Source organism: Dipodomys spectabilis, unplaced genomic scaffold (assembly GCF_019054845.1).
Source record: "Dipodomys spectabilis isolate Male_0828 unplaced genomic scaffold, ASM1905484v1 ptg000095l, whole genome shotgun sequence".
NCBI lineage: Eukaryota > Metazoa > Chordata > Mammalia > Rodentia > Heteromyidae > Dipodomys > Dipodomys spectabilis.
In genome coordinates this window covers 44,449,165-44,464,067 of record NW_024870772.1, presented here as the reverse complement: position 1 = coordinate 44,464,067, position 14,903 = coordinate 44,449,165, and the positions used below count along the sequence as shown (strand labels likewise).

The following is a 14,903-nucleotide window of genomic DNA, read 5'->3' as shown; positions in this document are numbered from 1 at the left end:
GATGTGGGTTGGGGTGAGCGGAAGCTAGGGAAAGGAGGCTGGGGTGAAGGAAGAGGTCTCTGTTCTGTTTCTTTAGCTGAGTGCTCTTCCACATGTGTTCATATTGTGAAAATTCGTTGAGCTGTATGTTTACAACTCATGTACTTTTCTGTACATATACTATTTATAGTTTCCCCCACTAAGAGTAAACAAACACATATAAAGAAAACACACTGTATTCCAAGCATGGCATCAGTTTAGTTTTGTGGGATGTGGGAAGCCTCATGAAACAGAGTCTGGGACTCCACAAAGCTGTAGTTCAACATCAATCATGCATCAATGCAAATCTCTAAGATGCATTTTTCGGAGAGTTCTCAGGCAACTCCTCACTATCCTTTATCCTTTTCCAGAGAGAGAGAGATAGCTTTCTTCCCACCTTATTAGATCTTAGCAAAGGACTTCTCCTAATTCTTCTGCCGGGATAAGTACCTTCCAGAAAAAAAAAATAAATCTGAGCCTTTCTCCTCCAGAGGAATTAAAAGGGGGAGGAGTAATTCTCTCATATATGGAATGTGAAGTCAGTGGGATGGGGTCAGGGTAAGAAAATAAAATGTATTTTAACAAGACCATGACAAAACTCCTCAGCCAAGCTTTCCTTCAGTGTTGGAGCGCATCTTACAAGAACAAAGAACTTGCTTTAAGAATGTGAGCTGAAAGTGGATCTAGGATACATATAGTGTTAAAGAAAATGTGGCCACAAGGCAGTCTTCCCAGTGCCCTGCCCCCGTGATCTGAATACGTTCATTTTGCTGAAAGCTGAAATATAGATTTTTACTTTGACAAGGAACTATGGTAGGTAGATGAGGTCTAACTCACAAAAGAATAGAAACTGCTCCCAGCAGAGAGGCAAAGATGTTTAAATGAACTTAATGAAGAATGAGGGACTATTTGTTACTTCTGTGCATACCTTTGCTTTACACAAAGATCTGTATTCTTGAGTCCTAAAATGCAAATCATTTTTCTTATCCTTTCATGGATCCTTCAAACTAAAAGTCAGCACCTGTATAGACTTAATAACCATTTACATGTGGGTCTTTTGTTGAAATGCTCTTTCAGTGTTTCCTTTGAGCAGAGCCCAGGACAAACCTTCACATTTTCTCCTTTCATTTGGGTTATTAGAAAGATTAAGATAGGGAAAAAATTCCTCTCATTACTACAAAATAGAAGAAATCAGTTAAAAATAATCATATATATTTGTTTTTTACTATAAACATAATCCCTTGCATTTCAATAACTTTTACTTGGTGCCACTCTTTTATATTTTGCATAGAGAACTGGCACTCTTGAATGCAGAAGAAAGTTTCCTGACATTTCAAAGGGGACTGTGAAGCAAACACAAGCATTCAGTTCATTCAATAAAAAGTGGCATTAGTTTCTTCAAAAAGAAGTCTGAAAATTATCTAGTTCCTAGGAATAGGCATCTCTAGGTGACCCTGCTTACTTGAGCAACACAGCTTAGCTGTACCTAAGACCAGTGTGTGACGTGTGCTAAATTCTCACTTCATCTCATGGTATGGGGATTACAATTCTCATGTTAAAGCTCACATCAACAAACACTGAAAATTCACTTCTTGATTCTAGCTACTGCAAACATCAACTTTATAAACAACGTCCCCTAACTGGCTAGTGTATATCTCTTGTTGGGTAGCCAAACATGAAAACTAGAATGCCAGAAGTTGAGGCTTTTTCAAATATAATATAAAGCCCTATCTACCTAGACCCAATGTACTTGTCAATTCAAGAAGGTCTGGTGGGAAAGCAACTATTCTCCTAACAGGTTGTGAATGACAGGAGCAGGGGGTTCTTTCAACTCCAGGCCCAAATAAATGCCTCTGATGAGTTTGGGATACACCATGAAAGGAGAAATGGGCCAGCAATGCTACAAGGTATTAGCTAGGAAGGATGGGGCCAGTCCACTGTCATTAAAATGTGCTCATTCTCCCAGCTGAGGGAGTCCAGATACATCCTTTAGTCCTCCACATATTCAGGAGGGAGTCATCTTGCAAGTGCTCACAGATTCTTATAACCTTCTCTTGTGGTGAGAGTGGACAGATAGGAGGCAGTGGATGTACCAGAGGGAAGGGAACCAACAGATCATCTTTCTCTATGGAATGCCAATGTTGTTTATAACTTTCATATACATGGGCTTCCCTGAAGTTTGTTTGCAGGAGTGAACAGTGTGTGGGTAAAAAACTTTTGACTAAGGACTCTAACAGAGATGTCTCAGATTAGGGCAACTGATTCCCTTCTCCCCTCTCCCCCTTCTAGAGCAATGTCCTAGCATCCAGAGAGAAAAGGGCTATTGCTAGCAGTGTTTCCATTCTAGAAAGGAGATTTTGGCCCTATACTTTATCAGGCTGAGTGTACTTCTGATCAGACAACACGAAGTCAAGTGTACAGACAGGGAAGGGACAACCAGCCAATGAAAGAAGCCACTGCGGGATGCCTGCAGGCCATTTAGGATTTCCAGAACAGGTAAGAGGTCTCTAGTAGAACTGATTGGCTTTGCCCTTCAGACAGACAGACAGGGAGACAGGCAGACAGACAGAAAGACAGACAGGCACGCAGGCAGACATTTTCCTGATACCTGCAGAAGGATCTTGTTGCCATCATGGTCCTCGGTCTGCCAGCGCCCCTCACTGATGGGGCTGCAGGGGTTGGGCAAGAGTGGCACCAACTCACCGATGTCCTTCACCCGGAACTCTAGCACAGAGGAGTCGGTGGGCACCGGGTTCTGGTCACAGGGTAGCCTTTTGAGGGAGAACTGAATATCCACATCCAGATTGGAGAAAATAGGGAAGATGCAGAAGTCCGCTCTCTTCTGGCTGGGGCTCCGGCGCAGGATGAGCTCATAGAGCCGGAGGCTGTCTGAATAGTTGTCGTGGCGACAGTAGATGGTGAAGCGCACAATCTCCTTGCCATAGTGCACAGGCCTGATGGCCCACAGTGGGGTCCCAGGGGCCAGTGTGAAGTAATCCTGGCTACAGGGCAGATAGGGCAGGAACCGGCCATGCACCTGCTCTGTGTGGTGGTGGCGCCAGGGTGGCCGCTGCAGCATGCGGTACAACTGCAGGATCTGCTCCTCACCATATTCCTCCTGCAGGAACAGCACCACGGCCAGTGAGGGCTGTGAGTCCTTGGGGGGCTTCCGCCGCCTATGCCGGCCAGCCCGCCGTTCTGACACCCGGAACAGAGGGAGGTCTGGGTGGATCCAGGCCAACACCTTGTCGATGGCTTCCTGCAGCGGCTGGGACTCCCCTGGGTCTGAGATGATGTGGATGCTCACTAGGAAAGGGTCTTGCGCCTCTTCCACGGAAAGCTCACCTGGGGGCACACAAGAACGGAGGAATGGATCATTATTCTGGATGGATGGATGGATGGATGGATGGGTGGATGGGTGGATGATGGATGGATGGGTGGATAGAATGATTATTCTACTTAGTAGAACAGTGGAGGCATGTAGTGTAGTATCTTGGCAGGAAAAGAAGCCAAATTCTAACAGAACTGAACTCATGATCTGTGATTTTTTTTTTCTGATTCCCAAATACACTTGCAAAAACTTCTAGAGCAATGCCTAGCATCCAGAGAGAAAAGAGCTATTGCTAGCAGTGTTTCCATTCTAGAAAGGAGATTTTGGCCCTACACTTTATCAGGCTGAGTGTACTTCTGATCAGACAACACAAAGTCAAGTGTACTGACAGGGAAGGGACAACCAGCCAATGAAAGAAGCCACTGCGGGATGTCTGCAGGCCATTTAGGATTTCCAGAAATCACCATACTGCCTTACTCTACAAACCTCCCCTATATTACTGTATCTTTTCTGGTCCTTTCATTTCATTGGCTTATTTAGTTCATCCACTTAACAGACTCTTAGGGTTCTTCCTATGTGTTCTCCACTGGGCAAGGCATGTGTACACAGTGGAAGACAAGGGAGACATGTGTTGGCCTTCTGAAATTCACGCTAATTGACAAGTGAGTGGTCCTGCTCAGGGCTCTTGCATAGTGTGAGGTCCTTGGCTTTGCTGCTAGCAACACAGGGAAGAATACCTCAGGAACAAATGCAGAATTCTTACTGGGGTATGATTAGGGGGTGAGAAAAATCTGATGAGGCTCTACCTATACTGCCTAGATAAATCTGCCTTTGGTGCCTCTTGTTAGTCCCCATCCACCCACAATCATGTATCCTAATGGGCTGGTTACCTCCCAGCACCCTCTGGTAGGTCATCCAGAAGCTTCTAATGCCAAGTAAGAAGCTGACTTTCTCATGAGGTGACACAGATTACCAGTGTCTATAATCCTAACTAATCAGAAGGCTGAGATCTAAGAATATTAGTTTTGAGCCAACCTGGAAAGACAAGTCTGAGAGACTCTTATCTCTTAATTATCCAGCAAAAAGCTGGACCAGAGACATGGCTCAAGAGCAGGTAGAATGATTTCATCTTTCACCACTCTCTTTTCCTCCCTCTGGTTAAACATATATTCCTGCAGTCACATGAGCATCATGCAATTTTGACTGACTTTATTGGACCAAATGAACTCTTTTCCCTAGGCACTGCTAACAAGGCTGCATGAAGGAGACACCATATGATCTTGTCCCTGAAGGTAAATGGTAACTGACTTAGAATAGCCTCAAAGGGGGAAGGTCACTGTAGGAAGCAGCAGACTGTTGATAAAGCATAGTACTGTGCAAAAAGAAGTCCATTTAAGCCAGGCACCAGTGTCTCACATCTGTAATCCTAGCTACTCAAGAGGTTGAGATCTGAGGATTGGGGTTCGAAGCCAGCCCAGGCAGGGAAGTTCATGAGCTTCTTATCTCCAATTAATCACCAAAAAAGCAAGAAGTGGTGCTATGGCTCAAGTGGTAGAGTGCTAGCTTTGAGCAAAAGAGCTCAGAGACAGCACCAATGCCGTGACTTCAAGCCCTGGGGAAGGAGATGGGAGCAGGGGACAGAGGAGAAGTCCATTTAGAGGTAGTGGTGAGTAGCCCTGAAGCACAGAAATGGATGAGACTGGGAAACAGGACTGAAGCCCGGTTCTTCAGCTCAACTGTGTAGGTTGATAGGATCAGGGGACGCAAGAGGCTGACTGTAAGCAAAGTAATGATCTAAAGGATTAGTGAAGAGTCTAGACAAGGTATGACAAGGACCTGACACCATTTCTTCTACCGACTCTAGCATCAGCACCTACCTCTGTCCCTGCTCTCTATGTAGTTTTGTGACTTTTTTCCCTAAAATGAGGTGTATCCCCCTATCCTTTGGCCTTGGCTTAGACTACACACTTAGGTTTGGCCAGTAGAATGTGAGCAGTGACATGTGACAAGTGATAAAGTACCAGTGGAGCAAGCAAGCTGAGCCAATGTGAGAGTCTGAATTCAAGTCCCAACACTAGCAAGGAAACAAATAAGATCCAGGCTCTAGGGGCTGGGAAGGTGGCTCAGTGGTAGAGCGCTTGCCTTGCATGCTCAAGGCCCTGGGTTCGATTTCTCAGCACCACATAAGCAAAAAGAAAAAAGCCAGAAGCGGTGCTGTGGCTCAAGTGGTAGAGCGCTAGCCTTGAGCTGAAGAGCTGAGGGACAGCGCCCAGGCCCAGAGTTCAGGCCCCACGACCAGATCCCCCCCCCAAAAAAAAACAAAGATCCAGGCTCTACAGGTTCCACCCAGAGCATGCACAGACAACCAGGCGCCCTGAGGGGCAATGCCAGCCAGCAAGCATCCTTCTCAGGCTTATACCTGGATGAGCCTATTTAATCCTTGTAAAAATCTGGAAGAGTTTTGTCTTTACTTACAAAAACAGAGCATCAGGCACAGACAGGCCAAGTTACCTGCCAAGGGCACACAGATCGAGAGGCTGAGCACTCCTTCCAGCATCAGGGGCCCCACCGCCCACACTCTCTGCTGCACCCATTTCTCAGCAGAAGGAGCAGCTGCCACTCTCCTCCATGTTTGGCCACGTTCCTACCACTATGTCCATTTATCTCTACAGCTCCCTTCCTTCTGTCTGCTGGCTGTCTTGCCTGACACTAGTGAACAGTTCTATGATTTGACACCCTTTTACATTCCTTTCCTATGGCCCTGAGTGTCCCAGGAAGAATCTGCCAGAGACTACTCCTGTTGGCATATGCCCAAGTCTTTCCATCTCAGTCCTTGCCTAGAGGGCAATTCAGACAGGCTGAGGTCACAGGTGGGTGCAATGGGGAAAGAAAAGCGGTGACCCTTAGAAAGCTGGTGGCTGGACAGGGAGAGCCCTGCCTGGGCATGAAGTGGGAGACATAGCATCCAACTCTCCCGAACAGAGTTGTCAGGGCACTCAGCCTTGTGTCACCTAGAGCGATCACACAAAAGTTTCCCAGAGAGCAGAACAAAAGCCTATTGAAGAGTGTATGGATGAATGAGTATCAACAACTCTGCCAGAGCAGGCTGCGCAACCTGGGAGCAGGGGCTGGGCTGAAAGGCATCCCACCAGACGTCAGCATGCTTGGTAGTTTGGGATGTAGCCAGGAGCGAACAGGCAAGGAAGGAAAAGCCTAGCTCTCAGTATGCCCTTTTCACTGCATGAATTGAGGGAGCTGAAAGTGCTTAAAATCCTGCCCAGGCAGAGCTAAAGAGAATGGACAGTATGCTTCAGCCATTGTTAGCCTGTGATGTGGCATGAAACACACAGACTCCCAGAACCATAGATCTCAGCTCCCAACTGTCATCAGCTGCTAGGGTTACATGTACCCCAGGGAATCTGCCTCTGGTGCTGCACAGGAAAGCAAGTATTTGAGGGGAAGAAGAGAAAATGTGAATAATTAATTGTCACAAAAAGCCTGTAGGCCTCCCTGGAGATGATGTGTCCATAGGGTGTGCTCTGCCTTTATCATATCTATTACCCGTCTTCTCCAAGGGCCTCAGCAAGCACCTGTTCAGCTAGGATGAAACCTAGGCCAAACATAACCCAGGCCATAGGCGAGACCCATCCTGGGCTGCTTACAGGGTGGGAGCTGGTCACATGGCTTGTGCATCCCAAGAAAAGAAAGAAGATTTTTTTCTCATGTGTTTCTGGATTAGAGTCTCCTTTAATTATACAAAACAGCACAGAGTTTTAGAAAAGCAGGGCACATTCAGACTTTCTATAGAAAAGAAAGTGCACAATTATTTGCTTATTATCTATTACATAGATGTATAAACATTTGATACATCTATCTCATTTAATTGTTGACAGAATGCTATGATACAGGTATACTTTCCACTTCACAGCTGAAGTGTCAGCTGACTTGCTCAAAGCCATTTGGCTAGCAAAGGGCAAGAACTCTCTGGGCCCAAATCTGTCTGAATCCCAAGTCTCCCTACCAGTGTGTGATGTCAAACCCCCATCCCCTAAGCCTACTGTTCTTACAGTCAGCTTGTTGGTTTATTTTGCCCCAAACTTCAGCTTGCTTGCTTGGGGCTCTGAACCTATGGCTCAGTTCCTGCAACCTACTTGGATGGGAGACCCTGCTGAGAATGGACTATTTTTCAGAGAATATATTCTAAGTCTTGAGTACTATGGACAAGTGGTCAGGGGACCCAAATCCTCTGCTTGTTGATAAGATTGCCAGATGCCAAACAGCCTTTTAGGAATCTGAATGCTGCCAGCACTAGAGACCAATCTCTGCAGCCCAGAGCTCCATGCCAGCCCTGCCTGGACTGTTTCTCACCATAATGTTCCTGTCAGACTCATGTGTCTCCAAAGTATCTACTTCTTGGTTGTGAGCATAACCAGCTAAAGGCCAAACAGACTGACTGGACTAGTTTCATGATATAGCAAGCTCAAATTCCCCTTTCTAGAACTTTTATTATTATTATTATTGTGTTGTTAAGTAGTTGTACAATTCCATAAGTCAGGTTATGAGTACAATGCTTCTTAGATGATGTCACCTCTTCTTTCATTCTCTTTTATTTTCTTCTTCCTGACGCTACCCTCAAGTTATATAGTTCTGTGTTTATATAATGTCAATTGAATATAATAACATTTTCTCACCCTTTCTCCCTCCATTCCTGTCACCCCCTTTGTCCTCCCCCACAAAAGAAACATGTTTTCACTTCCTGATATTTGGTTTGATAGATAGTACTTTAGCTGTTTAGGGGAATTACACCTTAGGATTCTTCCCCTAAGTGTACCCCCCTCCCCTTTAGCCAACTTGTTTTTTGTGTAAATGCATTCATCCCTGAATATGTTATCATGCATCGTTGTTTTTAGATTTAGCTTCCACATATATGAGAGAACACACGTGCTATTTGTTTCCCTGAGCAAGCAACCTGATTTGTTCTAGAATTTTTGAGCAACAACTCATATCACTGTCTTTTATGTGACACTTTGCAATTCAGTTGTGATGATTTATATTATCAAGGAGTGTTTATTGATAACATGTGCAAACTCTCCTATACAAAGCTAAATGGACAGTCTCTGCCTTCATACGGTTTACACTCAGATAGGGTAGACAATATATAAAGTTATGAGATGAACTTGGGAAGTGAAAGATATTTGGGAAAACATGTGTTCAGTGTAGGCATAAGAAGTTTCCAAGGCAGCAGCCAGAAAGACTTACCATTAACTGGGCAAATCACCATGCTCCCTTCCAGTGCCCCACCTCGGTCTCCCAGTAGCCCCCAGGAAGCTAACAACTCAGAACAAGGGCACCTGTTGCTCCTCAGAGCTGTTTGGTTTAGGGGCCTGGCTTGAGGCCCGATCACCTCATAGGCCTGAGGTGAATAAACTCTATTTGCATGTCCAAAGCCTCATTCAGTGGTACTGAATAGCTTGGCACTCTGACTTGGATACTGGTCTGCCAACTAGACTCACAGAGATAGGCTGGCAGAAAACCTAAGTGGGATGTGTGTAGGGGGGTTTTAGACACATAACCAAGACTTGCCCAGGGCAAAAGCTAACCCTGGGAATCAAGATCAGGTGAGCAGACAGGAGAGAAGAGGCTCAGGTCAGGAAAAAACAGAACACAAACTCTGCAGGGAGGGCCATTAAGCAGTGGGGTCTTCTCAGAATGCCAGAAATAAATGCCCAGGCAAGCTTCCTGCTCCTTCCTTCCTGGGAGAGTTTCTTCATCCAGAATGTGATGACTAACCCACCTTCCTTGCATTTTTTTTCACTATTTTATTTATCTTTTTAAATTTTATTGTTGAGATGCTGTACAAAGGGCTACAGTTACATTCGTAAGGTAGTGAGTACATTTCTTGTGGAACTTGGTACCCTCTCCCTCATTTTTTTCCCACTTTCCTTCCCCTGCAGCCCCCACCCAGTTGTAAAGATCATTTTCAACATATTGTTTTGTTATTTTAAAACCAGTTATTTGAACCTCTGAACTAATGAGAAAATTGTAGGCACTCTCCTTACCATTAAAAAAAAACCCTTCATGGGGCTGGGAAGTTGGCTCAGTGGTAGAGCGCTTGCCTTGCCTTGTATGCCTGAGGCCCTGGGTTCAATTCCTCAGCACCACATAAGCAAAAAGAAAAAAGCTGGAAGTGGTGCTGTGGCTCAAGTGTTAGAGCGCTAGCCTTGAGCTGAAGAGCTGAGGGACAGCGCCCAGGCCCAGAGTTCAGGCCCCACAACCAGAACTCCCCCCCCCCCAAAAAAAAACCCTTCATTTATCTTAGTTATGTTTGTAACTTCATAATCTCCACCAGGTCCTTCATCTCTCTCTCTGCATATATATATGTGATATCTATATATATCTATATATATATACTGTAGGCTGTATTCACAATACAGATAAAAGAGTTTTCCTCCCCAGCCAGAATGCACAGAACTTTGTTGTAATGGAAGACTTGACATTGGCTGAAATAGTTAAGCTGCGGCTCTCTTTTCATTGACAGCTGAGAACAATAAAGAATCATTCTGATCCCTAAGCCCTTTCAAGCTTTTGTGAGAAAGATGCTTTTGTTATCACTGCAATTACTTTTGTACTCTCAATTTTTTATCTCCTATTGTAGAAACAGTATCAGGAGCCTGATATCTGCCCCCATTTCTGAGCTCATTACCAAACCAGGTCATTGTTAAGAAAGAAATAATATAGAAAGCAAGGCAGATATTTTAGATATAATGTATTTTTTTCTGCTTAGAAATAGGTCATTCATTTCACTTTAAATGTATTTCTCAGCTTCATGCAGATTCATCATCCTGAAACTTGCCCTGTGGTGGGAAGAAAGAAGAAAGGAAACAAGCCAGACACCAACCTGAAAGCTGTGACAAGACACTTGAAATTCTGACACAGCTCGACACCTATCCTGAGGTAGAACCAGGAGATTGGTAAGCAGTCTGAAGAGGTATAAGTGTAGCTAAATATGTGTAAATATACTTAGCATAGTTGTGTAACTTTAAGAACTACAACAATTGTGGAAGCTTATGAGCAGATAACACAGGTTAGAGGCACATTAGCATGTATGCTTAATGATATTCTCTGAGATGCCTTTTGTATAAAAATTCCAGAGCTGAGCTAAGTGTGGTGGTATGGACTTGTAATCCCAACTATTCAGGAGGCAAATACAGATCTCCAGGGCCATTCTTGCTATTCTTGAAATAGCAAGATGCTATCTCAAAAACAAAATAAAATTAAAGAGCTAGGAGTTTAGTTCAAGTGGTATGATGCTTGCCTAGTAACCTCAAGGCCCTGACTTCATTCCTCAATAACCCAAACCCAATCAATCAATCAGGTCATCCATCCAGTGTTTGAAAAGACTAACTTCACACCAAATCCTTCTTTCTGCTTAGTGCTTTCTAAACCACATTATGCGCTTATTGTAATTTTCATTGGTAGCAAAGGCATCCTCAGTAAGTGAAGATCTCAATAAAACCTTGTGGATTTGGAGACACCATGGTAGAGATTAGAAACAACAGGACTAAAATTAATATTCCTCTTGTTTAAGAGAAAAAAGATAAAACTACCCCAAGCAAAAAAAAAAAAAAAAAAAAAAAAAAAGACAATAGAGGAAGATGTTAGCTAAAACCAATCCCATGGACTCATTCATTTGAGACCTTCAGGCTGAAGTCTGACACTAGAGCTAGGAAGAGGACTCTCACAATTACAGCAGTGAAGATTTTAAAAGATAAATTATTTTGGCAGGATGTTCAGGAATATGATGAAGAGTGATGAGCTATTACATATTTTCTGAGAAGATACACTAAGTGTATGCTAATAAAATGCATCCAGACCACAGCAGGGGAATCAGTGAGATAAAATCCTGCACTGGCATTGGCCACAGCTGCACTAGAGATGTGGGAAATGGAGCTTAGGGATTTTTTTTTTTTGCCTAAAATTCAATGTTCCACTGAATATTCTATTCAAACACTTTGTCTAGTTGAATAATGACGTGGACACATTCCCTGACCTTGTTTCCAAGTATCCGTAGAAAATATGTGCTTTGAGTCTATTTGCAGAGAAAGTTCTTGCAAGCTCAAATTAAAGACAGGTATTTTGTCCAAGGCCTCTTAGATGAAATGGAGCCATAAATAACATCTCCTAACTCCCATTTCAGTGCTCTGACCTTTATACTTGGGGGCTCATCGCCCAGTCTTGCTAGTCCCTGAAGAGTAAAGAAGATACACAGTTGTCTTGTCCTTTGGGAACTTCACATCTATTGAGAAAGGGAGATGTTCACACCATAGCAGATAAGAAAAACACCAAAGGGAAGTGATAAGTTCCAAATGACATGTAGGCTGGAATGCAGATCCATTCACTAGGTTTCTTTCCCATACTTTTCCTACTGCCTTGTATTTCTTATCCACCTACAGAGTCCCAGTTGTTCACTGCTTCAGTGACAACAGTCCAGTAATTACATTTGTGCTTTATTGTAGAAATGGGTACTTGTGGAGGCATAAGCCAATGGCATTCCCCAAAGCATGACGGCTCACTAGGAAAGCTCTGGCTTCTCCCTCTAGGTAATATCTGTGACCCTCAATACCCTCAAGCTTGAGGCAATAACCAATTAATTATAGAATCACAGAAAAAGCTCATTTCTCTCACCCAGTAAGAAAGACTTCTTACAACTATTCTTGTAATAAAAAAAGAAAACTAGTCTTCCAAACACAGGTTGAGCAGCTCAATCTCACTACCTTTACAAGCCAATAATAATGTCAGATAATGTTAGGCTGAGATAAAAATAAAAGAGGGAGTGAGAACAGATGGAACATTCCATCTTTTCCATAACTGGTGCGTTGTACATAGCAGTGATTTAATACATGTTTAGAAAGAAGAAAGGGTAGGTCAATTCTGAATTTTGGGCAGCTCTGAGAGATGACAACCTGGCTTTTTTTGTACAACACTCTCCCCAATACTTCCAATCCTTCATCCTATCAGACAATAAAGCCTGCTGTATGGATACTAAATAGATAGGAACTTGTCCATTGGGGTGAAAAATACTTTCCATAAAGCCTGTGCATAGCACTGAAAGCTTTGTTGTGGCCATTACTGCTGCCTTAGAGTAGAAGGGAGAGAAGTCAATACTACCTTTGAATGATAAAAACAAGAAAGACTTCAACTTGAGAAGTCTTGAGAACCTTCCTGTTCACAACAGGAACAATTTTGTTCATTGTAGATATATACATACACACATATATCCTATATATTCCTTATATATGCCTTTAAAAATGGATAAAAGGATATGTATAAATCCTTTTCTTTACATTAGATTGTAGTTTTATGAGGCCCTTGGTGAAAGAGTGACATGGAACCTCCTATAGCATGGCCACTGGGATCAGTAGCTTCACAAGATTTTTTTTGGCCCAGCAATTTCACTGGAAGGTATTCATTCTAATAATGTAAGATGTACACAACGACTTACAGCCAGGATGCTCTTGGTAATAGTGTTCATAATACTGAAAGCTTGAATGAAAAACTATAGGACCTACTTCAAGGCACTGAAAAAAAAAAGTATGGTGTAGAAATACAAAATGTAGATACTCAAATTGCTGTAGAAGTATGCCTCTTGATTCATAAAGAAAGGTGTTTATAATATAGTTAGTGAGAAACTTAACTCTAAAATGTATGTGATGCCGTTTTGGGGACTAGTAAATATATCTATAGAAATAGAGATATTCAGGAGAAAATCTACACAGGGAGACACATAAGCATAAATAATAGTTCTTTCTGGCTGGAAGGATTCTAGGTTTTTACTGTATCTGTTTGAAAATTCGTAGTTGCTGACTATAATGACCATGTATTATTTGTGTAATAAAATACTGTAAAGTTGAGGAAAACACCAGGGAAGTGAAGAGTAGCAAATGGTGTTGGCAGATTCTCACTTCTGTTGCCTCTCTTAGGTAGACCCTGGTAGACCAGATGTTTCTGAGGTGGTACTTTAGCTTTTCAGGGAAAATATGGTTAAGAAAATCTGATTCTATCTTTCATACATATCCTGAGTAGAAATGGATACCCTCTATATATTTAAAGTTTTACAATGGAAACTTATCTTTGAAACCAGAATGACTATAGCATTTTTTTTTTTTTTTTTTGGAAATGGATGTCAGTGTAGCAAACATCACAGGAAAGGTCAGTGTGGCATATTGTCCTCATCCTCTGATTTCCTGATGTGTATCTTTGGTTATGGTTTGTTCTTTCTATCAACTGTCAAACAGTAATATTGTCTAGCCTTCCAGACTCCCATGAAAAGAAAACATAGACACCATACCATCAAATAACAGGTTAAGTGCACCAATACTTTCAGCTCAGTTGCTTTGTTCATCTCAGAGGTTTTATTTGTGACCCCCTTGACCCTACAAATAATGCTGCCCCCTGCTTGTCAAAAAAACCTAAGACATATTCCATGTTTAAAGTAACAGGGTGGGCCAGGCACTGGTGGCTCACACCTATACACCTAGCAACTTAGGAGGCTGAGATCCAAGGATCACAGTTCAAACTAGCCCTCACAAGAAAGTTCATGAGACTCTTACTCCAATGAACCTCTGGAAAACTAGAAGGGAAGCTGTGGCTCAGAGTAGTAGAGTGTCAGGTCCTTGAGCAAAAGAGCTCAGGGACAGCACTCAGATCCTGAGTTTAAGCCCAATGACCCCAAAATAAAATAAAATACAAAAGCCAGAATGGATGCTGACATGTTTGCCCAGCACCCACCACTCAGGAAGAGCCCTGCCCAGGGCTGCAGAGCCCTTCCAGCCTTGCATCAGCTCCCTTCCACCCTCCTCTAGAACATTGCTGCCTATAAACATAACTACAGTGCAAGAATGTGGGGTGACATGTCATAAAAATGGAAACAGTTTTTATTTAGGCATCATCTGCTGGAAGATGGCAGAATGACTGTAGAATGGTAGAGTGGAATTTGATTTTGGTACCTGGTATTGTATGTAAGTTTATTAGAATTAGGGAAGGGAAGGGGAACAACAGAATGGTGAGACAAAGGACAAGGGGGATCCAATGCAACAGCAATATATACAAGATGATATGTTGGAAATGATCTGTACAACTTGGGAGTGAGAAGAGGGGAGGGAAAGTAGGAGAAAAATGAGGGAAGGGGTAACTAATTACTTATGTAACTATAACCTCTCTGTACATCACCTTGACAATAAAAACAAAACATAAAACATTATGACTTTACTCTATTTAGAAATAAATATACCATCTCCACAATGCTTTGATTTGTCTTATATCATCTGTGGGTTATGACAGTATATCAGACAACATCATTAGGAATGTTATTAAGCCCTTTGGAAACTGAGGACATTGGAAATTAATTAAATCAGTGTGTGCCTGAAAGAAGATATTCAGGTTTCACCATCAACTTTATCTAAATGGCTGTGTCTTATTTAGAAAACATTGATAACTTTTTTTTGATGCTTTTACCGCAGTAGGGATGAGTAGCAAGGGGTCTGAACAGGTGACA

General features: G+C 42.8%; 1 protein-coding gene across 1 annotated transcript in view; it reads right to left on the bottom strand.

The window, feature by feature from the left end:
- The window catches only part of Fam124a (family with sequence similarity 124 member A), a 48,192-nt gene that overhangs the window by 15,974 nt on the left and 17,315 nt on the right, over positions 1-14,903 (bottom strand). The window contains exon 3 of the mRNA XM_042685520.1: positions 2,627-3,363. Within this exon, the coding sequence (XP_042541454.1) occupies positions 2,627-3,363 (737 nt within the window). The remainder of the gene's footprint in view (positions 1-2,626; positions 3,364-14,903) is intronic.